Source organism: Coregonus clupeaformis, unplaced genomic scaffold (genome assembly GCF_020615455.1).
Source record: "Coregonus clupeaformis isolate EN_2021a unplaced genomic scaffold, ASM2061545v1 scaf4057, whole genome shotgun sequence".
NCBI classification, from domain to species: domain Eukaryota; kingdom Metazoa; phylum Chordata; class Actinopteri; order Salmoniformes; family Salmonidae; genus Coregonus; species Coregonus clupeaformis.
Window position 1 is genome coordinate 1,564 of NW_025537511.1, and position 26,131 is coordinate 27,694.

The 26,131-nt window shown below is 51.5% G+C and overlaps 1 protein-coding gene across 1 annotated transcript; it reads left to right on the plus strand.

The window, feature by feature from the left end:
* Nucleotides 1-306: 306 nt before the first annotated feature.
* On the plus strand, nucleotides 307-24,659 carry LOC123481126 (tight junction protein ZO-1-like; the record flags this gene model as incomplete). The annotated part of the gene is made up of 4 exons (XM_045220501.1): nucleotides 307-516; nucleotides 1,154-1,290; nucleotides 1,541-2,037; nucleotides 24,619-24,659. Coding segments are annotated over 3 exons (484 nt in total), but the record flags the coding sequence as incomplete, so codon positions are not given.
* Between the last annotated feature and the right edge of the window lie 1,472 nt (nucleotides 24,660-26,131).

The following is a 26,131-nucleotide window of genomic DNA, read 5'->3' on the forward strand; positions in this document are numbered from 1 at the left end:
ATCCCTCCGTTATCAATGTCTGTCTCTCGCTCTACTTTCTCTTGTGTGGATCTGTCTGTGTGGCTCTCTAACTGGCCGTCCTGTCTCTCACTCTACCCTCTACTTTGTGGAATGGATTTGTAAGTGTATGAAGGTTTGGGTCAATTCCATTTTAATTCCTGTCAAATCAGGAAGTACATTGAAATTCTAATTACAATTCTCTTCAATTGGGAAAATGTGGAATGTGGGTTTACTCTCTGAACCCCAACCCTGATGTGTATCTGTGCTGCTGCTTTCTCACTGTCCCTCCCTCCATCTCCCCCGCAGAGCCCCTGAGCCCCAGAAGCCCCCTGGGTCTAAACCCCTGGATGATGTGGTCCGCTCCTCCAACCACTACGATCCTGACGAGGATGAGGAGTACTACAGGAAGCAGCTGTCCTACTTTGACCGACGCAGCTTCGACAGCAAGGCCATGAACCCCAGCCCTGGCATCAACCGCTTCCCACCACAGACCCAGTTGGCTTACCCTTACAACAGGTACACTACACTACCCAGAACCCCTACAAAAGGTACACTACACTACCCAGAACCCTACAAAGGTACACTACACTACCCAGAACCCCCTACAAAAGGTACACTACACTACCCAGAACCCCTACAACAGGTACACTACACTACCCAGAACCCCTATAACAGGTACACTACACTACCCAGAACCCCTACAACAGGTACACTACACTACCCAGAACCCCTACAACAGGTACACTACACTACCCAGAACCCCTACAACAGGTACACTACACTACCCATAACCCCTACAACAGGTAAACTACACTACCCATAACCCCTACACCTGGTAAACTACACTACCCATAACCCCTAGAACCATTTCCTTTCCAGCAGGCCCAGCTGGCTTACCCCCACAATCCTACCCAAATCAACACCTAGCCCCAAGGCACGTGTACTGTAGATCTGAGAGGATAGGTTCAATCAATAAGTCAGGCTGACCGCGTTTGAGAGGATCAAGTCCTGAGTCAGAACTGCTAATCTTGAACACATAATGAGTTATTGGGGGATTCAAGGTGACATTGATTTGTAGATTAAGTGATTCTGCCCAAAATCGACTGTGACGTAGTTGATCTTAAACACACCCTGTGTTGTGTCTGCGCTTCAGGGCGGAGTCTGTGGAGAAGGTGAGTCCGGTGGAGAAGAGGTACGACCCCCTCCCCCAGATCAGCCCTGTGTCTCAGTACGGACCCCCCGGCCCTGCCGTACCGCCCAACAGCCTGCCCAAACTCATCACCAACGAAGGTAAGAACAGACAGCCACATGTCTCAGGGGATCTCAATAGCGAGGCAGTTAGTCTCCACCCTTAATGTAACACTTAGTATTATCTAATATTAGTGGAGCCACCTCCCTTCAAAGATAGTGTTACGTTTGATAAAACAAAGAGCAGTGCGAAAAGTACTTAGAATTATGTTGACGTCTTCTTTAAGTGTAATAGTTTAGTAAACCGCTGGCTGTATGTAGGTGCTCACGTCCTTTTCCCTCTCTCCCCCAGTGACCTCACACCCCGACCAGCTCCTCAGCTCCTCTCCAAAACCTGACCTCTCTGGTCTCCGCCCCCCTGTCCTCCAGGGCCCCCCCTTCCCAGCCCTACCTGGCCCAGAGGTCCCCAGTGGGGGTCAACGGCACTGACGCACCCCCCAAAACCCCTGGAACCACCCCCACCCCACAAAGCTACAACCGCTACGTCCCCAAGCCTTACACCTCCTCGGCCCGGCCCTTTGAGAGGAAGTTTGAGAGCCCCAAGTTCAACCACAACCTCCTCCCCAACGACAGTGGGAAGACAGACCTCCTGATCAGTAGCAGCATCCCCAAACCCAGCGTGGTCGTCAACAACAACAACAGCAGTACCAAGCCACCGCTGTCCCCTCCGCCCCTGGACCACGACAGTGGGCTGGACACGTTCACACGCACCATGGACAACAGGGGGCCCAAGTACCAGCAGCACAACAACCTAGTCAACAATGCTGTGTCCAAGGCCATACCTGTCAGGTAAGGATATACTGTTGCAGGGGGGGTGGGGGGTGTAACATTGAACAGGACTCAAACCCTGGTCGGGCAACTGTTAACCCAAGAGATCCGAACATCTTGACAAAATGGCTAGGTGTTTGTTTGGCAAGGTTGTTTCTGTATAGTAATTTAGCAGATACCTCTATCCAGACCCTACTGTCTACCTTGAGCTGTTGTCTGACTTGTTCTGCCTCTAGCCCAGCCTCCCTACACCCACAAACGGTACATACAGTAATCATACTTATTACATCACTTGAACATACACAGCATCATACAGGCAACACTGTGCCCAAGGCCATACCTCTTAGATAATAATCTGGTCAGGTAGTAGACCCTGTTAGATTAGGGGGATGAGGTAATAATCTGGTCAGGTAGTAGACCCTGTTAGATAAGGGGGATGAGGTAATAATCTGGTCAGGTAGTAGACCCTGTTAGATAAGGGGGATGAGGTAATAATCTGGTCAGGTAGTAGACCCTGTTAGATTAGGGGGATGAGGTAATAATCTGGTCAGGTAGTAATAGTAGACCCTGTTAGATAAGGGGATGAGGTAATAATCTGGTCAGGTAGTAGACCCTGTTAGATAAGGGGATGAGGTAATAATCTGGTCAGGTAGTAATAGTAGACCCTGTTAGATAAGGGGGATGAGGTAATAATCTGGTCAGGTAGTAGTAGTAGACCCTGTTAGATTAGGGGGATGAGGTAATAATCTGGTCAGGTAGTAGACCCTGTTAGATAAGGGGGATGAGGTAATAATCTGGTCAGGTAGTAGACCCTGTTAGATAAGGGGGATGAGGTAATAATCTGGTCAGGTAGTAGACCCTGTTAGATAAGGGGGATGAGGTAATAATCTGGTCAGGTAGTAATAGTAGACCCTGTTAGATAAGGGGGATGAGGTAATAATCTGGTCAGGTAGTAGACCCTGTTAGATTAGGGGGATGAGGTAATAATCTGGTCAGGTAGTAGACCCTGTTAGATAAGGGGGATGATGTAATAATCTGGTCAGGTAGTAGTAGTAGACCCTGTTAGATAAGGGGGGATGAGGTAATAATCTGGTCAGGTAGTAATAGTAGACCCTGTTAGATAAGGGGGATGAGGTAATAATCTGGTCAGGTAGTAATAGTAGACCCTGTTAGATAAGGGGGATGAGGTAATAATCTGGTCAGGTAGTAGTAGTAGACCCTGTTAGATTAGGGGGTGAGGTAATAATCTGGTCAGGTAGTAGTAGTAGTAGACCCTGTTAGATAAGGGGATGAGGTAATAATCTGGTCAAGTAGTAGACCCTGTTAGATAAGGGGGATGAGGTAATAATCTGGTCAGGTAGTAGACCCTGTTAGATAAAGGGGATGAGGTAATAATCTGATCAGGTAGTAGACCCTGTTAGATAAGGGGGATGAGGTAATAATCTGGTCAGGTGGTAGTAGTAGACCCTGTTAGATTAGGGGGATGAGGTAATAATCTGGTCAGGTAGTAGACCCTGTTAGATAAGGGGGATGAGGTAATAATCTGGTCAGGTAGTAGTAGACCCTGTTAGATAAGGGGGATGAGGTAATAATCTGGTCAGGTAGTAGACCCTGTTAGATAAGGGGATGAGGTAATAATCTGGTCAGGTAGTAATAGTAGACCCTGTTAGATAAGGGGGATGAGGTAATAATCTGGTCAGGTAGTAGTAGACCCTGTTAGATAAGGGGGATGATGTAATAATCTGGTCAGGTAGTAATAGTAGACCCTGTTAGATTAGGGGGATGAGGTAATAATCTGGTCAGGTAGTAGTAGACCCTGTTAGATAAGGGGGATGAGGTAATAATCTGGTCAGGTAGTAGAACCTGTTAGATAAGGGGGATGAGGTAATAATCTGGTCAGGTGGTAGTAGTAGACCCTGTTAGATAAGGGGGATGAGGTAATAATCTGGTCAGGTAGTAGTAGACCCTGTTAGATAAGGGGGGATGAGGTAATAATCTGGTCAGGTAGTAGTAGTAGACCCTGTTAGATAAGGGGGATGAGGTAATAATCTGGTCAGGTAGTAGACCCTGTTAGATAAGGGGATGAGGTAATAATCTGGTCAGGTAGTAATAGTAGACCCTGTTAGATAAGGGGGATGAGGTAATAATCTGGTCAGGTAGTAGTAGACCCTGTTAGATAAGGGGGATGATGTAATAATCTGGTCAGGTAGTAATAGTAGACCCTGTTAGATTAGGGGGGATGAGGTAATAATCTGGTCAGGTAGTAGTAGACCCTGTTAGATAAGGGGGGATGAGGTAATAATCTGGTCAGGTAGTAGAACCTGTTAGATAAGGGGGGATGAGGTAATAATCTGGTCAGGTAGTAGTAGTAGACCCTGTTAGATAAGGGGGATGAGGTAATAATATGGTCAGGTAGTAGACCCTGTTAGATAAGGGGGATGAGGTAATAATCTGGTCAGGTAGTAATAGTAGACCCTGTTAGATAAGGGGGATGAGGTAATAATCTGGTCAGGTAGTAGACCCTGTTAGATAAGGGGGATGAGGTAATAATCTGGTCAGGTAGTAGACCCTGTTAGATTAGGGGGGATGAGGTAATAATCTGGTCAGGTAGTAGTAGACCCTGTTAGATAAGGGGGATGAGGTAATAATCTGGTCAGGTAGTAGAACCTGTTAGATAAGGGGGATGAGGTAATAATCTGGTCAGGTGGTAGTAGTAGACCCTGTTAGATAAGGGGGATGAGGTAATAATCTGGTCAGGTAGTAGTAGACCCTGTTAGATAAGGGGGATGAGGTAATAATCTGGTCAGGTAGTAGTAGTAGACCCTGTTAGATAAGGGGGATGAGGTAATAATCTGGTCAGGTAGTAGACCCTGTTAGATAAGGGGGATGAGGTAATAATCTGGTCAGGTAGTAATAGTAGACCCTGTTAGATAAGGGGGATGAGGTAATAATCTGGTCAGGTAGTAGTAGACCCTGTTAGATAAGGGGGATGATGTAATAATCTGGTCAGGTAGTAATAGTAGACCCTGTTAGATTAGGGGGATGAGGTAATAATCTGGTCAGGTAGTAGTAGACCCTGTTAGATAAGGGGGATGAGGTAATAATCTGGTCAGGTAGTAGAACCTGTTAGATAAGGGGGATGAGGTAATAATCTGGTCAGGTAGTAGTAGTAGACCCTGTTAGATAAGGGGGATGAGGTAATAATATGGTCAGGTAGTAGACCCTGTTAGATAAGGGGGATGAGGTAATAATCTGGTCAGGTAGTAATAGTAGACCCTGTTAGATAAGGGGGGATGAGGTAATAATCTGGTCAGGTAGTAGACCCTGTTAGATAAGGGGGATGAGGTAATAATCTGGTCAGGTAGTAGACCCTGTTAGATTAGGGGGATGAGGTAATAATCTGGTCAGGTAGTAGTAGTAGACCCTGTTAGATGAGGGGGATGAGGTAATAATCTGGTCAGGTAGTAGACCCTGTTAGATAAGGGGGATGAGGTAATAATCTGGTCAGGTAGTAATAGTAGACCCTGTTAGATAAGGAGGATGAGGTAATAATCTGGTCAGGTAGTAGACCCTGTTAGATAAGGGGGATGAGGTTATAATCTGGTCAGGTAGTAATAGTAGACCCTGTTAGATAAGGGGGATGAGGTAATAATCTGGTCAGGTAGTAATAGTAGACCCTGTTAGATAAGGGGGATGAGGTAATAATCTGGTCAGGTAGTAGACCCTGTTAGATTAGGGGGATGAGGTAATAATCTGGTCAGGTAGTAGTAGTAGACCCTGTTAGATGAGGGGGATGAGGTAATAATCTGGTCAGGTAGTAGACCCTGTTAGATAAGGGGGGATGAGGTAATAATCTGGTCAGGTAGTAATAGTAGACCCTGTTAGATAAGGAGGATGAGGTAATAATCTGGTCAGGTAGTAGACCCTGTTAGATAAGGGGATGAGGTAATAATCTGGTCAGGTAGTAGACCCTGTTAGATAAGGGGGATGAGGTAATAATCTGGTCAGGTAGTAATAGTAGACCCTGTTAGATAAGGGGGATGAGGTAATAATCTGGTCAGGTAGTAGACCCTGTTAGATTAGGGGGATGAGGTAATAATCTGGTCAGGTAGTAGACCCTGTTAGATAAGGGGGATGATGTAATAATCTGGTCAGGTAGTAGTAGTAGACCCTGTTAGATAAGGGGGATGAGGTAATAATCTGGTCAGGTAGTAATAGTAGACCCTGTTAGATAAGGGGGATGAGGTAATAATCTGGTCAGGTAGTAATAGTAGACCCTGTTAGATAAGGGGGATGAGGTAATAATCTGGTCAGGTAGTAGTAGTAGACCCTGTTAGATTAGGGGGGTGAGGTAATAATCTGGTCAGGTAGTAGTAGTAGTAGACCCTGTTAGATAAGGGGGATGAGGTAATAATCTGGTCAAGTAGTAGACCCTGTTAGATAAGGGGGATGAGGTAATAATCTGGTCAGGTAGTAGACCCTGTTAGATAAAGGGGATGAGGTAATAATCTGATCAGGTAGTAGACCCTGTTAGATAAGGGGGATGAGGTAATAATCTGGTCAGGTGGTAGTAGTAGACCCTGTTAGATTAGGGGGATGAGGTAATAATCTGGTCAGGTAGTAGACCCTGTTAGATAAGGGGGATGAGGTAATAATCTGGTCAGGTAGTAGTAGACCCTGTTAGATAAGGGGGATGAGGTAATAATCTGGTCAGGTAGTAGACCCTGTTAGATAAGGGGGATGAGGTAATAATCTGGTCAGGTAGTAATAGTAGACCCTGTTAGATAAGGGGGATGAGGTAATAATCTGGTCAGGTAGTAGTAGACCCTGTTAGATAAGGGGGATGATGTAATAATCTGGTCAGGTAGTAATAGTAGACCCTGTTAGATTAGGGGGATGAGGTAATAATCTGGTCAGGTAGTAGTAGACCCTGTTAGATAAGGGGGGATGAGGTAATAATCTGGTCAGGTAGTAGAACCTGTTAGATAAGGGGGATGAGGTAATAATCTGGTCAGGTGGTAGTAGTAGACCCTGTTAGATAAGGGGGGATGAGGTAATAATCTGGTCAGGTAGTAGTAGACCCTGTTAGATAAGGGGGATGAGGTAATAATCTGGTCAGGTAGTAGTAGTAGACCCTGTTAGATAAGGGGGGATGAGGTAATAATCTGGTCAGGTAGTAGACCCTGTTAGATAAGGGGGATGAGGTAATAATCTGGTCAGGTAGTAATAGTAGACCCTGTTAGATAAGGGGGATGAGGTAATAATCTGGTCAGGTAGTAGTAGACCCTGTTAGATAAGGGGGATGATGTAATAATCTGGTCAGGTAGTAATAGTAGACCCTGTTAGATTAGGGGGATGAGGTAATAATCTGGTCAGGTAGTAGTAGACCCTGTTAGATAAGGGGGATGAGGTAATAATCTGGTCAGGTAGTAGAACCTGTTAGATAAGGGGGATGAGGTAATAATCTGTTCAGGTAGTAGTAGTAGACCCTGTTAGATAAGGGGGATGAGGTAATAATATGGTAAGGTAGTAGACCCTGTTAGATAAGGGGGTTGAGGTAATAATCTGGTCAGGTAGTAATAGTAGACCCTGTTAGATAAGGGGGATGAGGTAATAATCTGGTCAGGTAGTAGACCCTGTTAGATAAGGGGGGATGAGGTAATAATCTGGTCAGGTAGTAGACCCTGTTAGATTAGGGGGATGAGGTAATAATCTGGTCAGGTAGTAGTAGTAGACCCTGTTAGATGAGGGGGATGAGGTAATAATCTGGTCAGGTAGTAGACCCTGTTAGATAAGGGGGATGAGGTAATAATCTGGTCAGGTAGTAATAGTAGACCCTGTTAGATAAGGAGGATGAGGTAATAATCTGGTCAGGTAGTAGACCCTGTTAGATAAGGGGGATGAGGTTATAATCTGGTCAGGTAGTAATAGTAGACCCTGTTAGATAAGGGGGATGAGGTAATAATCTGGTCAGGTAGTAATAGTAGACCCTGTTAGATAAGGGGGATGAGGTAATAATCTGGTCAGGTAGTAGACCCTGTTAGATTAGGGGGATGAGGTAATAATCTGGTCAGGTAGTAGTAGTAGACCCTGTTAGATGAGGGGGATGAGGTAATAATCTGGTCAGGTAGTAGACCCTGTTAGATAAGGGGGATGAGGTAATAATCTGGTCAGGTAGTAATAGTAGACCCTGTTAGATAAGGAGGATGAGGTAATAATCTGGTCAGGTAGTAGACCCTGTTAGATAAGGGGATGAGGTAATAATCTGGTCAGGTAGTAGACCCTGTTAGATAAGGGGGATGAGGTAATAATCTGGTCAGGTAGTAATAGTAGACCCTGTTAGATAAGGGGGATGAGGTAATAATCTGGTCAGGTAGTAGACCCTGTTAGATTAGGGGGATGAGGTAATAATCTGGTCAGGTAGTAGACCCTGTTAGATAAGGGGGATGATGTAATAATCTGGTCAGGTAGTAGTAGTAGACCCTGTTAGATAAGGGGGGATGAGGTAATAATCTGGTCAGGTAGTAATAGTAGACCCTGTTAGATAAGGGGGATGAGGTAATAATCTGGTCAGGTAGTAATAGTAGACCCTGTTAGATAAGGGGGGATGAGGTAATAATCTGGTCAGGTAGTAGTAGTAGACCCTGTTAGATTAGGGGGTGAGGTAATAATCTGGTCAGGTAGTAGTAGTAGTAGACCCTGTTAGATAAGGGGGATGAGGTAATAATCTGGTCAAGTAGTAGACCCTGTTAGATAAGGGGGATGAGGTAATAATCTGGTCAGGTAGTAGACCCTGTTAGATAAAGGGGATGAGGTAATAATCTGATCAGGTAGTAGACCCTGTTAGATAAGGGGATGAGGTAATAATCTGGTCAGGTGGTAGTAGTAGACCCTGTTAGATTAGGGGGATGAGGTAATAATCTGGTCAGGTAGTAGACCCTGTTAGATAAGGGGGATGAGGTAATAATCTGGTCAGGTAGTAGTAGACCCTGTTAGATAAGGGGGATGAGGTAATAATCTGGTCAGGTAGTAGACCCTGTTAGATAAGGGGGATGAGGTAATAATCTGGTCAGGTAGTAATAGTAGACCCTGTTAGATAAGGGGGATGAGGTAATAATCTGGTCAGGTAGTAGTAGACCCTGTTAGATAAGGGGGATGATGTAATAATCTGGTCAGGTAGTAATAGTAGACCCTGTTAGATTAGGGGGGATGAGGTAATAATCTGGTCAGGTAGTAGTAGACCCTGTTAGATAAGGGGGATGAGGTAATAATCTGGTCAGGTAGTAGAACCTGTTAGATAAGGGGGGATGAGGTAATAATCTGGTCAGGTGGTAGTAGTAGACCCTGTTAGATAAGGGGGGATGAGGTAATAATCTGGTCAGGTAGTAGTAGACCCTGTTAGATAAGGGGGATGAGGTAATAATCTGGTCAGGTAGTAGTAGTAGACCCTGTTAGATAAGGGGGATGAGGTAATAATCTGGTCAGGTAGTAGACCCTGTTAGATAAGGGGGATGAGGTAATAATCTGGTCAGGTAGTAATAGTAGACCCTGTTAGATAAGGGGGGATGAGGTAATAATCTGGTCAGGTAGTAGTAGACCCTGTTAGATAAGGGGGATGATGTAATAATCTGGTCAGGTAGTAATAGTAGACCCTGTTAGATTAGGGGGATGAGGTAATAATCTGGTCAGGTAGTAGTAGACCCTGTTAGATAAGGGGGGATGAGGTAATAATCTGGTCAGGTAGTAGAACCCTGTTAGATAAGGGGGATGAGGTAATAATCTGGTCAGGTAGTAGTAGTAGACCCTGTTAGATAAGGGGGATGAGGTAATAATATGGTCAGGTAGTAGACCCTGTTAGATAAGGGGGATGAGGTAATAATCTGGTCAGGTAGTAATAGTAGACCCTGTTAGATAAGGGGGATGAGGTAATAATCTGGTCAGGTAGTAGACCCTGTTAGATAAGGGGGATGAGGTAATAATCTGGTCAGGTAGTAGACCCTGTTAGATTAGGGGGATGAGGTAATAATCTGGTCAGGTAGTAGTAGTAGACCCTGTTAGATGAGGGGGATGAGGTAATAATCTGGTCAGGTAGTAGACCCTGTTAGATAAGGGGGATGAGGTAATAATCTGGTCAGGTAGTAATAGTAGACCCTGTTAGATAAGGAGGATGAGGTAATAATCTGGTCAGGTAGTAGACCCTGTTAGATAAGGGGGATGAGGTTATAATCTGGTCAGGTAGTAATAGTAGACCCTGTTAGATAAGGGGGATGAGGTAATAATCTGGTCAGGTAGTAATAGTAGACCCTGTTAGATAAGGGGGAGGAGGTCATAATCTGGTCAGGTAGTAGACCCTGTTAGATAAGGGGGATGATGTAATAATCTGGTCAGGTGGTAGTAGTAGACCCTGTTAGATAAGGGGGAGGAGGTCATAATCTGGTCAGGTAGTAGACCCTGTTAGATAAGGGGGATGAGGTAATAATCTGGTCAGGTAGTAGACCCTGTTAGATAAGGGGGATGAGGTAATAATCTGGTCAGGTAGTAGACCCTGTTAGATAAGGGGGATGAGGTAATAATCTGGTCAGGTAGTAGACCCTGTTAGATAAGGGGGATGAGGTAATAATCTGGTCAGGTAGTAGTAGTAGACCCTGTTAGATAAAGGGGATGAGGTAATAATCTGGTCAGGTAGTAATAGTAGACCCTGTTAGATAAGGGGGATGAGGTAATAATCTGGTCAGGTAGTAGACCCTGTTAGATAAGGGGGATGAGGTAATAATCTGGTCAGGTAGTAATAGTAGACCCTGTTAGATAAGGGGGATGAGGTAATAATCTGGTCAGGTAGTAATAGTAGACCCTGTTAGATAAGGGGGATGAGGTAATAATCTGGTCAGGTAGTAATAGTAGACCCTGTTAGATAAGGGGGATGAGGTAATAATCTGGTCAGGTAGTAGACCCTGTTAGATAAGGGGGATGAGGTAATAATCTGGTCAGGTAGTAATAGTAGACCCTGTTAGATAAGGGGGATGAGGTAATAATCTGGTCAGGTAGTAATAGTAGACCCTGTTAGATAAGGGGGATGAGGTAATAATCTGGTCAGGTAGTAATAGTAGACCCTGTTAGATAAGGGGGATGAGGTAATAATCTGGTCAGGTAGTAGACCCTGTTAGATAAGGGGGATGAGGTAATAATCTGGTCAGGTAGTAGACCCTGTTAGATAAGGGGGAGGAGGTAATAATCTGGTCAGGTAGTAGACCCTGTTAGATAAGGGGGATGAGGTAATAATCTGGTCAGGTAGTAGACCCTGTCAGATAAGGGGGATGAGGTAATAATCTGGTCAGGTAGTAGACCCTGTTAGATTAGGGGGATGAGGTAATATTCTGGTCAGGTAGTAGTAGTAGACCCTGTTAGATAAGGGGGATGAGGTAATAATCTGGTCAGGTAGTAGACCCTGTTAGATAAGGGGGATGAGGTAATAATCTGGTCAGGTAGTAGACCCTGTTAGATAAGGGGGATGAGGTAATAATCTGGTCAGGTAAGTATTAGACCCTGTTAGATAAGGGGGATGAGGTAATAATCTGGTCAGGTAGTAGACCCTGTTAGATAAGGGGGATGAGGTAATAATCTGGTCAGGTAGTAGACCCTGTTAGATAAGGGGGATGAGGTAATAATCTGGTCAGGTAGTAGACCCTGTTAGATAAGGGGGATGAGGTAATAATCTGGTCAGGTAGTAGACCCTGTTAGATAAGGGGGATGAGGTAATAATCTGGTCAGGTAGTAGTAGACCCTGTTAGATAAAGGGGATGAGGTAATAATCTGGTCAGGTAGTAGTAGACCCTGTTAGATAAGGGGATGAGGTAATAATCTGGTCAGGTAGTAGACCCTGTTAGATAAGGGGGATGAGGTAATAATCTGGTCAGGTAGTAGACCCTGTTAGATAAGGGGGATGAGGTAATAATCTGGTCAGGTGGTAGTAGTAGACCCTGTTAGATAAGGGGGATGAGGTAATAATCTGGTCAGGTAGTAGACCCTGTTAGATAAAGGGGGAGGAGGTAATAATCTGGTCAGGTAGTAGACCCTGTTAGATAAAGGGGGAGGAGGTAATAATCTGGTCAGGTAGTAGACCTGTTAGATAAGGGGGATGAGGTAATAATCTGGTCAGGTAGTAGACCCTGTTAGATAAGGGGGATGAGGTAATAATCTGGTCAGGTAGTAGTAGACCCTGTTAGATAAAGGGGATGAGGTAATAATCTGGTCAGGTAGTAGTAGACCCTGTTAGATAAGGGGATGAGGTAATAATCTGGTCAGGTAGTAGACCCTGTTAGATAAGGGGGATGAGGTAATAATCTGGTCAGGTAGTAGACCCTGTTAGATAAAGGGGGATGAGGTAATAATCTGGTCAGGTGGTAGTAGTAGACCCTGTTAGATAAGGGGGATGAGGTAATAATCTGGTCAGGTAGTAGACCCTGTTAGATAAAGGGGAGGAGGTAATAATCTGGTCAGGTAGTAGACCCTGTTAGATAAAGGGGGAGGAGGTAATAATCTGGTCAGGTAGTAGACCCTGTTAGATAAGGGGGGATGAGGTAATAATCTGGTCAGGTAGTAGACCCTGTTAGATAAGGGGATGAGGTAATAATCTGGTCAGGTGGTAGTAGTAGACCCTGTTAGATAAGGGGATGAGGTAATAATCTGGTCAGGTAGTAGACCCTGTTAGATAAAGGGGAGGAGGTAATAATCTGGTCAGGTAGTAGACCCTGTTAGATAAAGGGGAGGAGGTAATAATCTGGTCAGGTAGTAGACCCTGTTAGATAAGGGGGATGAGGTAATAATCTGGTCAGGTAGTAGTAGTAGACCCTGTTAGATAAGGGGGAGGAGGTAATAATCTGGTCAGGTAGTAGACCCTGTTAGATAAGGGGGATGAGGTAATAATCTGGTCAGGCAGTAGTAGACCCTGTTAGATAAGGGGGATGAGGTAATAATCTGGTCAGGTAGTAGACCCTGTTAGATAAGGGGGATGAGGTAATAATCTGGTCAGGTAGTAGACCCTGTTAGATAAGGGGGATGAGGTAATAATCTGGTCAGGTAATAGTAGACCCTGTTAGATTAGGGGGATGAGGTAATAATCTGGTCAGGTAGTAGACCCTGTTAGATAAAGGGGAGGAGGTAATAATCTGGTCAGGTAGTAGACCCTGTTAGATAAGGGGGATGAGGTAATAATCTGGTCAGGTAGTAGTAGACCCTGTTAGATAAGGGGGATGAGGTAATAATCTGGTCAGGTAGTAGACCCTGTTAGATAAGGGGGATGAGGTAATAATCTGGTCAGGCAGTAGTAGACCCTGTTAGATAAGGGGGATGAGGTAATAATCTGGTCAGGCAGTAGTAGACCCTGTTAGATAAGGGGGATGAGGTAATAATCTGGTCAGGTAGTAGTAGACCCTGTTAGATAAGGGGGATGAGGTAATAATCTGGTCAGGCAGTAGTAGACCCTGTTAGATAAGGGGGATGAGGTAATAATCTGGTCAGGTAGTAGTAGACCCTGTTAGATTAGGGGGATGAGGTAATAATCTGGTCAGGCAGTAGTAGACCCTGTTAGATTAGGGGGATGAGGTAATAATCTGGTCAGGCAGTAGTAGACCCTGTTAGATAAGGGGGATGAGGTAATAATCTGGTCAGGTAATAGTAGACCCTGTTAGATTAGGGGGATGAGGTAATAATCTGGTCAGGTAGTAGACCCTGTTAGATAGGGGGAGGAGGTAATAATCTGGTCAGGTAGTAGACCCTGTTAGATAAGGGGGATGAGGTAATAATCTGGTCAGGTAGTAGACCCTGTTAGATAAGGGGGATGAGGTAATAATCTGGTCAGGTAGTAGACCCTGTTAGATAAGGGGGATGAGGTAATAATCTGGTCAGGTAGTAGACCCTGTTAGATAAGGGGATGAGGTAATAATCTGGTCAGGTAGTAGACCCTGTTAGATAAGGGGGATGAGGTAATAATCTGGTCAGGTAGTAGACCCTGTTAGATAAGGGGATGAGGTAATAATCTGGTCAGGTAGTAGACCCTGTTAGATAAGGGGGATGAGGTAATAATCTGGTCAGGTAGTAGACCCTGTTAGATAAAGGGGATGAGGTAATAATCTGGTCAGGTAGTAGACCCTGTTAGATAAGGGGGATGAGGTAATAATCTGGTCAGGTAGTAGACCCTGTTAGATAAGGGGGATGAGGTAATAATCTGGTCAGGTAGTAGACCCTGTTAGATAAGGGGAGGAGGTAATAATCTGGTCAGGTAGTAGACCCTGTTAGATAAGGGGGATGGAGGGTAATAATCTGGTCAGGTAGTAGACCCTGTTAGATAAAGGGGGATGAGGTAATAATCTGGTCAGGTAGTAGACCCTGTTAGATAAGGGGGATGAGGTAACAATCTGGTCAGGTAGTAGACCCCCGTTAGATAAGGGGGAGGAGGTGCATGTCATCATAAACTGCATCATACAGGCAATGTCCATAATTCCAGATTTTACTAACTGGTCCTGTATGGCTCCGCTGGGTAGAGTATGGCGCTATGACGCCAAGGATCGTGGGTTTGATTCCGCTGGGAGCTACAGTCGCGTCGGATGAAGCATCTGCATAAACAGCACAGTTCTCAGTGTGACCTCTATGGCTGCAATACATACTGTGCTGAGGTTCTCTGCCTCACACCTAAACAATACGTACTGTATCAACACTCATTACCTGTCTTGAACTATGTCATACACAAGCAATGGAATAATTATACACCTGAGAAAGCATATTTATGACCTTGTAGGTTCATGTGGGACCTTCGTTATGTAGCCTGCTGTTGTGTATAACTCATGCCTCACCCCCGCTCCCTCCTCCTTCCACCTCTCCCCCAGTCTCCCCCCTTCCACCTCTCCCCCTAGTCTCACCCCTACTCCCCCCTTCCACCTCTCCACCCCAGTCTCCCCCAGTCTCCCCCTACTCCCCCCTTCACCTTCACCCCAGTCTCCCCCTAGTCTCCCCCTACTCCCTCCTTCCACTCTCCCCTAGTCTCCCCCTAGTCTCCCCCTACTCTCTCCCTTCCACCTCTCCCCCAGTCTCCCCCCTTCCACCTCTCCCCCTAGTCTCACCCCTATTCTCCTCCTTCCACCTCTCCCCCTAGTCTCACCCTACTCCCTCTCTCCACCTCTCCCCCTAGTCTCATCCCCTACTCCCCTCCTTCACTCTCCCCTAGTCTCACCCCCTACTCCCCTCCTTCCCACCTCTCCCCTAGTCTCCCCCTTCCACCTTCTCCCCCTAGTCTCACCTCTCCCCTCCTTCCACCTCTCCCCCTAGCTCTCACCCTACTCCCTCCTTCCACCTCCCCCTAGTCTCACCCCCTACTCCCCTCTTCCACCTCTCCCCCTAGTCTCACCCCCTACTCCCCCTCCCTTCCACCTCTCCCCTAGTCTCCCCCCTTCCACCTCTCCCCCTAGTTCTCACCCCTACTCCCCTTACCTCTCCCCCCTAGTCTCTTACTCCTCTACCCCTTCCACCTCTCCCCCAGTCTCACCCCTACTCCCCTTCCACCTCTCCCCCTAGTCTCAACCCTACTCCCTCTCCCTTCCACCTTCCCCCCTAGTCTCACCCTCACTCCTCCTTCCACCTCTCCCCTAGTCTCACTTCCCTACTCCCTCCCCCTTCCACTTTCCCCCTAGTCTCACCCCCTACTCCCTCCTTCCCTCTCCCCCTAGTCTCACTCCTCAATCCCCCCCTTCCACCTCTCCCCCTAGTCTCCCCCTACTCCCCTCCCTTCCACTCTCCCCTAGTCTCATCTCTACTCCTCCTTCCACCTCTCCCCCCCTAGTCTCACCCCCTACTCCCTCCTTCCACCTCTCCCCTAGTCTCCCCCTCACTCTCCTTCCACCTCTCCCCCCTAGTCTCCCCCTACTCCCCTCCTTTCCACCTCTCCCCCTCTAGTCTCCCCCTTCCACCTCTAGTCTCCCCCTACTCTCCTCCTTCCACCTCTCCCCCCAGTCTCCCCCCTTCCACCTCTCCCCCAGTCTCCCTCCCTTCACCTCTCCCCCTAGTCTCACCCCCTACTCCTCTTCCACCTCTCCCCCTAGTCTCACCCCTACTCCCTCCTTCCACCTTCTCCCCAGTCTCTCCTTCCACTCTCCCTTAGTCTCATCCCTACCTCCCTTCCACTCTCTCCCTAGTCTCATCCCCTACTCCCTCCTTCCACCTTCCCCTAGTCTCACCCTCTACTCCCCTCCTTCCACCTCTCCCCCTAGTCTCCCCTTCCACCTCCCCCTAGTCTCATCTCTACTCCCCCCCTTCCACCTCTCCCCCTAGTCTCACCCTCTACTCCCCTCCCTTCCACCTCCCCCCCTAGTCTCACCCCTACTCCCCCTTCCACCTCTCCCCCTAGTCTCACCCCCTACTCCCCTCCTTCCACCTCTCCCCCTAGTCTCACCCCTAATCCCCCTCCTTTCACCTCTCCCCCTAGTCTCATCCCCTACTCCCCTCCCTTCCACTCTCTCTAGTCTCACCCCTACTTCCTCCCTTCCACCTCTCCCCCTAGTCTCCCCACCTTCTCCCTAGTCTCACCCCTCTCCTCCCTCTCCCCCTAGTCTCACCCTACTCCCCTTCCACTTCTCCCCAGTCTCACCCCACCCTTCCACCTCTCCCCCTAGTCCCCACCCCCTACTCCTCCTTCCACCTCTCCCCCTAGTCTCACCCCTACTCCTCCCTTCCACCTCTCCCCCTGAGTCTCACCCCCTACTCCCTCCTTCCACCTCTCCCCCTAGTCTCCCCCCTAATCCTCCTTCCACCTTCCCCCTAGTCTCTCATCCCTACTCCCTCCCTTCCACCTCTCCCCCTAGTCTCACCCCCTACTCCTCCTTCCACCTCTCCCCCTAGTCTCCCCCCCTACTCCCCTCCTTCCACCTCCTCCCCCTCTAGTCTCCCCCTACTCCCTCCTTCCACCTCTCCCCCTCTAGTCTCCCCCCTTCCACCTATAGTCTCCCCCTACTCTCCTCCTTCCACTCTCCCCCCAGTCTCCCCCTTCCACCTCTCCCCCAGTCTCCCTCCTTCCACCTCTCCCCCTAGTCTCACCCCTACTCCCCCCCTTCCACCTCTCCCCCTAGTCTCACCCCCTACTCCCTTCCCCTTCCACCTCTCCCCCAGTCTCCCCTCCTTCCACTCCCCCTAGTCTCATCCTACTCCTCCTCCACCTTCTCCTAGTCTCATCCACTTCTACCCTCCTTCCTCTCCCTAGTCTCCCTCTCTCCCTCCCTTCCACCTTCCCCCAGTCTCCTCCCTTCCACCTCCCCCTAGTCTCATCCCTCTCCCTCCCTTCCACCTCTCCCCCTAGTCTCCCCCTACTCCCCTCCCTTCCACCTCTCCCCCTAGTTCCCCTACTCCTCTCCCTTCCACTCCCCCTAGTCTCCCCCTACTCCCCCACTTCACCTCTCCCCCTAGTCTCACCTACTCCCTCCCCCTCCACCTCTCCCCCTCTAGTCTCCCCTACTCCTCCTTCCACCTCTCCCCCTAGTCTTCCCCCTACTCCTCCCTTCCACCTCTCCCCTCTAGTCTCTACTCCCCTCCCTTCCACCTCTCCCCCTAGTCTCCCCCTGCTCCCCCTTCCACCCTCCTTCTCCCTACTCCTCCCTTCCACCTCTCCCCCCTAGTCTCCCCTACTCCCCCCTTCCACCTCTCCCCTCTAGTCTCCCCCTACTCCCCTCCCTTCACTCTCCCCCTAGTCTCTACTCCCCTCCTTCCACCTCTCCCCCTAGTCTCCCCCTACTCCCTCTACCTCTCCCCCCTAGTCTCCCCCTACTCCTCCTTCCACCTCTCCCCCTCCAGTCTCCCCCTTCCACCTCTCCCCCAGTCTCCCCTCCTTCCACCTCTCCCCCTAGTCTCACCCCCACTCCCCCCACCTCTCTAGTCTCACCCCTACTCCCTTCCACCTCCCCCCTAGTCTCACCCCTACTCCTCCTTCCACTCTCCCCCTAGTCTCCCCTACTCCTCCTTCCACCTCCCCCTAGTCTCACCCCCTACTCCCTCCCTTCCACCTCTCCCCCCTAGTCTCCCCCTACTCTCCCTTCCACTTTCCCCCCTCTAGTCTCCCCCTACTCCCTCCCTTCCACCTCTCCCCCTAGTCTCCCACTCCTCCTTCACTCTCCCTCTAGTCTCCCCCTACTCCCCCCTTCCACTCTCCCCCTCCAGTCTCCCCCTACTCCCCTCCTTCCACCTCTCCCCTAGTCTCCCCCTACTCCTCCTTCCACCTCTCCCCCTCTAGTCTCCCCCTACTCCCTCCTTCCACTCCCCCTAGTCTCCCCCTGCTCCTCCTCTACCTCCCCCCTCTAGTCTCCCCCTACTCCCCCCTTCCACCTCTCCCAGTCTCCTTCCACCTCTCTCCCCTAGTCTCACCCCTACTTCCTCTTCCACCTCTCCCCAGTCTCCCTCCCTTCCACCTCCCCCTAGTCTCATCCCCTACTCCCCTCCCTTCCACCTCTCCCCCTAGTCTCACCCCTACTCCCCTCCTTCCACCTCTCCCCCTAGTCTCACCTCTACTCCCCTCCCTTCCACTCCCCCTAGTCTCCCCTCTCCTCCTTCCACCTCTCCCCCTAGTCTCACCCTACTCCTCCTTCCACCTCTCCCCCTAGTCTCCCCCTACTCCCCTCCCTCCTTCACCTCTCCCCCTAGTCTCATCCCTACTCCCCTCCCTTTCCACCTCTCCCCCTAGTCTCACCCCCTACTCCCTCCCTTCCACCTCCCCCCTCTAGTCTCCCCCTGCCCCTCCCTTCCACCTCCCCCAGTCTCCCCCCACCTCTCCCCCCTAGTCTCACCCCTACTCCCCCCTTCCACCTCACCCCCTAGTCTCCCCCTTCCACTCTCCCCCAGTCTCCCCCTTCCACCTCTCCCCCTAGTCTCACCCCCTACTCCCCCCTTCCACCTCTCCACCCCAGTCTCCCCCTAGTCTCCCCCACTCCCCTCCTTCCACCTCTCCCCCTAGTCTCACCCCTACTCTCCTTCACTCTCCCTAGTCTCACCCCTACTCCTCCTTCCACCTCTCCCCCCAGTCTCCCTTCCACCTCTCCCCCTAGTCTCCCCCTACTCCCCTCCTTCCACCTCTCCCTAGTCTCACCCCTACTCCCCCCTTCCACCTCTCCCCCTAGTCTCACCCTACTCCTCCCTTCCTCTCTCCCCCAGTCCCCCTTCCACCTCTCCCCCTAGTCTCACCCTACTCCCCCCTTCCACCTTCCCCCTAGTCTCACCCTACTCCCCTCCTTCCCACCTCTCCCCCAGTCTCCCCCTTCCACCTTCTCCCTAGTCTCACCCCTACTCCCCCTCCCTTTCCACCTCTCCCCAGTCTCCCCCCTTCCACCTCTCCCCCTAGTCTCCCCCTACTCCCTCCTTCCACCTCTCCCCCTAGTCTCACCCCCTACTCCCCCTTCCACTCCCCCTAGTCTCACCCCTACTCCCCTCCTTCCACCTCTCCCCCAGTCTCCCCCTTCCACCTCTCCCCCTAGTCTCACCCCCTACTCCCCTCCCTTCCACCTCTCCCCTAGTCATCCCCTACTCCCCTCCCTTCCACCTCTCCCCCTAGTCTCACCCCCTACTCCCCTCCTTCCACCTCTCTAGTCTCACCCCTACTCCTCCCTTCCACCTCTCACCCTTACTCCCTCCTTCCACCTCTCCCCCTAGTCTCACCCTACTCCCTCCCTTCCACCTCTCCCCCTAGTCTCATCCCTACTCTCTCTTCCACCTTCTCCCCCTAGTCCTCCCCCCCAGTCTCCCTCCCTTCCACCTCCCCCTAGTCTCACCCCTACCCTCCCTTCCACCTCTCTCCCTAGTCTCACCCCTACTCACCCCTTCCACTCTCCCCCTAGTCTCACCCCCTACCCTCCTTCACCTCTCCCCCCAGTCTCCCCCCTTCCACTCTCCCCCTAGTCTCACCCCCTACTCCCTCCTTCCACCTCTCCCCCAGTCTCCCCTCCTTCCACCTCTCTCCCCTAGTTCTCACCCCTACTCCCTCCTTCCACCTCTCCCCCTAGTCTCACCCCCTTACTCCTCCTTCACCTCTCCCCCTAGTCTCCCCCTACTCCCCTCCTTCCACCTCTCCCCCTAGTCTCACCCCTACTCCCTCCTTCCACCTCTCCCCCTAGTCTCCCCTACTCCCTCCCCTTCCACCTCTCCCCTAGTCTCATCCACCCCTTCCACCTCTCTCCCCTAGTCTCACCCCTACTCCCCTCCTTCCACTCTCTCCCCCAGCCTACTCCCCTCCTTCCACCTCTCCCCCTCTAGTCTCCCCCTACTTCTTCCACCTCTCCCCCTCTAGTCTCCCCTTCCACCTCTAGTCTCACCCCCTCCTCCCTTCCACCTCCCCCCAGTCTCCCCCCTCCACTCTCCCCCTAGTCTCACCCTACTCCCCCTTCCACCTCACCCCCTAGTCTCTTCCACCTCTCCCCCAGTCTCCCCCTTCCACCTCTCCCCCTAGTCTCACTCCCTACTCCCCCCTTCCACCTCTCCACCCTAGTCTCCCCCTACTCCCTCCTTCCACCTCTCCCCCTAGTCTCACCCTACTCCCCCTTCCACCTCTCCCCTAGTCTCACCCCTACTCCCTCCTTCCACCTTCCCAGTCTCCCCCCCCACCTCTCCCCCTAGTCTCACCCCCCTACCCTCCTTTCCACCTCTCCCCCAGTCTCCTCCTTCCACCTCCCCCTAGTCTCATCCTCTACTCCCTCCTTCCACCTTCCCCCTAGTCTCACCCCTACTCCCTCCTTCCACCTCTCACCCTACTCCTCCCTTCCACCTCCCCCTAGTCTCATCCCCTACTCCCTCCCTTCCACCTCTCCCCCTAGTCTCACCCCACCCCTCCTCCTTCCACTCTCCCCCTAGTTCCCCCTACTCCCTCCTTCCACCTCTCCCCCTAGTCTCACCCCCTACTCCCTCCTCACCTCCCCCCTAGTCTCCCCCTACCCTCCTTCCACCTCTCCCCCTAGTCTCACCCTCTACCCTCCTTCCACCTCTCCCCCTAGTCTCACCCCCTATCCCCTCCTTCCACCTCTCCCCCTAGTCTCCCCCTACTCCTCCCCTTCCACCTCTCTCCCCTAGTCTCTACCCCTACTCCCTCCCTTCCACCTCTCCCCCTAGTCCCTACTCCCTCCTTCCACCTCTCCCCCTCTAGTCTCCCCTACTCCCCTCCTTCCACCTCTCCCCCCTCTAGTCTCCCCCTACTCCCCCCCTTCCACCTCCCCCCCTCTAGTCTCCCTTCCACCTCTAGTCTCCCCTACTCCCCTCCCTTCCACTCTCCCCTAGTCTCACCCCTACTCCCCTCCTTCCACCTCTCCCCCTAGTCTCCCCTACTCCCTCCCTTCCACCTCTCCCCCTCTAGTCCTCTACTCTCCTCCTTCCACTCTCCCCCCCCAGTCTCTTCCACTTCCTCTCCCCAGTCTCCCTCCTTCCACCTCTCCCCCTAGTCTCACCCCTACTCCCCTTCCACTCTCCCCCTAGTCTCACCCTACTCCCCTCCTTCCATCTCCCCAGTTCTCTTCCACCTCTCCCCCTAGTCTCACCCCCTACTCCCCTCCTTCCACCTCTCCCCTAGTCTCTACCCCTACTCCTCCCTTCCACCCTCTCCCCAGTCTCCTTCCTTCCACCTCTCCCCCTAGTCTCACCCTACTCCTCCTTCCACCTCTCCCCCAGTCTCCCCCTTCCACCTCCCCGTCTCCTCCCTCTCCACCCCTAGTCTCACCCCTACTCCCCCCCTTCCACCTCTCCCCTAGTCTCACCCTACTCCCCCTTCCACCCTCCCAGTCTCCCCTCCCTTCCACTCTCCCCTAGTCCACCCCTACTCCCCTTCCACCTCTCCCCTAGTCTCACCCCTACTCCTCCCTTCCACCTCTCCCCCAGTTCCCCCCTTCCACCTCTCCCCCTAGTCTCACCCCTACTCCTCCTTCTTACCTCTCTCCCCCTAGTCTCACCCACTCTCCTCCACCTCTCCCCTAGTCTACCCCCTACTCCCCTCCTTCCACCTCTCCCCCAGTCTCCCCCCCTTCCACCTCTCCCCCCAGTCTCCTCCCTTCCACCTCTCCCCTAGTCTCACCCTACTCCCCTTCCACTTCCCCCTAGTCCCCCCTACTCCCCTCCCTTCCACCTCCCCCAGTCTCCCTCCACCTCTCCCCTAGTCTCACCCCTACTCCCCTCCTTCCACCTCTCCCCCTAGTCTCCACCCCCTACTCCCTCCCTTCCACCTCTCCCCCAGTCTCCCCTTCCACCTCTCCCCCTAGTCTCACCCCTCCCCCTTCCACCTCTCCCCAGTCTCCTCCTTCCACCTCTCCCCTAGTCTCCCCTACTCTCTCCCTTCCACCTCTCCCCAGTCTCCTTCCACCCTCCCTATCCCTTCCACCTCTCCCCCTAGTCTCACCCCCTACTCCCCCTTCCACCTCTCCCCCTAGTCTCACCTCTACTCCTCCCTTCCACCTCTCCCCCAGTCTCCTCCACCTCTCCCCCAGTCTCCCCTCCTTCCACCTCTCCCCTAGTCCCACCCCCCCTACTCCCCTCCACCTCTCCCCTAGTCTCACCCCCCTACTCCCCTCCCTTCCACCTCTCCCCCAGTCTCCCCCTTCCACCTCTCCCCCTAGTCTCACCCCTACCCTCCTTCCACCTCTCCCCCAGTCTCTCCTTCCACTCTCCCCTAGTCTCATCCCTACTCCCTCCTTCCACCTCTCCCCCTAGTCTTACCACCCCCTACTCCTCCTTCCACCTCTCCCCCTAGTCTCATCTCTACTCCTCCCTTCCACCTCTCCCCCTAGTCCTCCCCTTTCTCCCTCCTTCACCTCTCCCCCTAGTCTCATCCCCTACTCCCCTCCCTTCCACCTCTCCCCCTTGTCTCCCACTCCCTCCTTCCATCTCCCCCTCTAGTCTCCCCTACTCCCCTTCCCACCCTCTCCCTAGTCTCACCTCTCACCCCTTCCACCTCACCCCCTAGTCTCCCCTTCCACCTCTCCCCCAGTCTCCCCTTCCACCTCTCCCCTAGTCTCTACCCCTACTCCCCCTTCCACCTCTCCCCCTAGTCTCACCCCTACTCCCCTCCCTTCCACCTCTCCCCAGTCTCCCCTTCCACCTCTCCCCCACTAGTCTCACCCCTACTCTCCTTCCACTTCCCTCCCCCTAGTCTCACCCTACTCCTCTTCCACCTCTCCCCCTAGTCTCCCCCTTCCACCTTCCCCCTAGTCTCACCTCTACCCTCCTTTCCACCTCTTCCCTAGTCTCCCCCTCCTCTCCCCTAGTCTCACCCCTACTCTCCCTCCTTCCACTCCCCAGTCCCCTTCCACCTCTCCCCCAGTCCCCTTCCACCTTCCCCACTAGTCTCACCCCACTCTCCTCCCTTCCACTCTCCCCCTAGTCTCACCCCCTACTCTCTCCTTCCTCTCCCCCAGTCTCTTCCACCTCTCCCCCAGTCTCTCCCTTCCACCTCTCCCCCTAGTCTCACCCCTACTCCCCTTTCCACCTCTCCCCCTAGTCTCACTACTCCTCCTCTTCCACCTCTCCCAGTTCCCCTTCACCCCTCCCCCAGTCTCACTACCCCCTTCCCCCCCCAGTCTCCCCTCCTTCCACCCTCCCCAGTCTCATCCCCTACTCCCCTCCCTTCCACTCTCCCCCTAGTCTCACCCCTCTACTCCCCTCCCTTCCACCTCTCCCCCAGTCTCCTCCTTCCACCTCTCTCCCCCTATCTCCCCCTACTCTCCCTTCCACTCCCCCTAGTCTCACCCCTACTCCCCCTCCTTCACCTCTCCCTAGTCCTACTCCTCCTTCCACCTCTCCCCCTAGTCTCACCCCTACCCCTCCTTCCACCCTCTCCCAGCCTACTCCCTCCCTTCCACTCTCCCCCCTAGTTCTCATCCTACTCCTCCCTTCCACCTCTCCCCCCCTAGTCTCACCCCCTACTCTTCCTTCCACCTCTCCCCCTAGTCTCCCCCTACTCCCCTCCCTTCCACTCTCCCCCTAGTCTCCCCCACCTCCCCTCCCTTCCACCCTCTAGTCCCCTTCCACCTCTAGTCTCCCCCTACTCCTCTCCTCCCTTCCACCTCTCCCCAGTCTCTCCACCTCTCCCCAGTCCCCTCCTTCCACCTCTCCCCCTAGTCTCACCCCCACCTCCCCCCCCACCTCTCCCCCTAGTCTCACCTACTCCTCCTCCACCTCTCCCCAGTCTCCCCTTCCACCTCTCCCCCTAGTCTCACCCCTACTCCCCTCCCTTTCCACCTTCCCCCAGTCTCCTCCCTTCCACTCTCCCCACTAGTCTCATCCCTACTCCCTCCTTTCCACCTCTCCCCCTAGTCTCCCCCTACTCCCTCCCTTCCACCTCTCCCCCTAGTCTCATCCCCTACTCCCTCCCTTCCACCTCTCCCCCTAGTCTCACCCCTAATCCCCTCCCTTCCACCTCTCCCCCTAGTCTCCCCCCTACCCCTCCCTTCCACCTCTCCCCCTCTAGTCTCCCCTACTCCCCTCCTTCCACCTCTCCCCTAGTCTCCCCCTTCCACCTCTAGTCTCACCTCCGCTCCCCTTCCCCGCTCTAGTCTATACCGGATGGTCTAGTAACTAACAGTCACAAATCTCTCCTCTCCTCAGCCCCAGTGCGCTGGAGGATGACGAGGGAGGATGAAGGTCACACAGTGGTAGGCCACGGCCGGGGATCTTCAACTGTAAGGCGCGGGTGCTGAGCTCCATCGAGACGGGAGTCAGCATCATCATCCCCAGGGAGCCATCGCAGACAGCGTGGAACAGGAGATCTACTTGCATCTGCCGGACAACAGCATTTGCCCCCCTGGACAAGGAGAAAGGTGGTCGTAGGTTGCCTTTGTATTATGTTTTCTTAATCATTATGCCCAGTGGATAGTATATCGTATTTTTATTTCTCTAGTAGTATTGCTGCCAACTCAGAACCCTGAAAACAGGGGGTTTCAAATCCCCTGGTCCACCTCTCTAACTTCCATCCCTTTCAACAGTTCCTCCTTTTCAAGATCTTAAATATGAAAGGAGAGCAGAATATGAATGTGGGTCTTTGCCTCTGCTTCTTATTCCATCCAGGAGAGACTCCTGCTCAGCCCTCTGGTGATGTGTGGGCCTCACGGCCTCAAGTTCCTAACCGTGGAGCTGCGCCACCTTAATGGCGCATGACCCTGATGGTTGGTCTCTGCTCTAAAATCCTCCGACCTCGTCGAGTACGCTGTCCTCTGTCCTTTTGGGAGTTGGGTCAGGGCTTCAGGTGGCTTGTGTGATTGGTTGGGGGTTGGGTCGGGCTTGTGTGATTGGTTGGTGGGATTGAGGAGGGGTCACCATAGAGTTGGATGGAGGGTACAGCTCCATTTTGATTGGGTCCAGTCAAGTAAATGGGAAATTCTAAGGCAATAATATATGTTTTAAAAAATGCATTGATTTCTCAATAAATAGAATGAAGAGCTCTTAAGTATTTTATAATTGTTTTTAATAATCACTTCCTGAATTGTATGAATTGAAATGCAATTGACCCCTGTCAGAGAGATCTGGCTTGTTCATGATCAATCTTTTAAATAATCTAATCTACTGGTTTCTACTGGTTCTATTGGTCATCTCCGGTTTCCCATGTTCCAGTCATTCCGATTTTCTAGTCACAACATTCCATTTTCTAGTCACAACATTGCATTTTCTTTATGGGTTTTGCAACATTCAGTATTCACCTACTTCATTATTTCTGACAGTAGTTACAATGTGAGGAATGTAGAAATATATAATTTTCTTTGCACCTGACATTGCTAATCCATTTTAAAGGCTTTGACGTTTGTAAGAAGCTGAATTTGTACACAGTATTAAATGTGACAATATTTTGAGTAAAAGTAGTTCTGAAGTATTAAAAGCTATCGATGGTTTATGTACAGCATCTAAATATACATTTCACAAACAACATCCTATGACTGATGATTTTGTGTAAGTTCTCGTCAGCAGATGCGCATTTACGGCCTGTAGGTCACTCTTAACGCAACACCCGGGCCTTCAAAACCAACGTAAAGAACCGCACACTAAGAAAGACAAATGACCGACCGACCGACCGATAACTGTTCTTGTTTCTCTAAATCCTCCAGGTAACCCAAGACATGGCAGAACA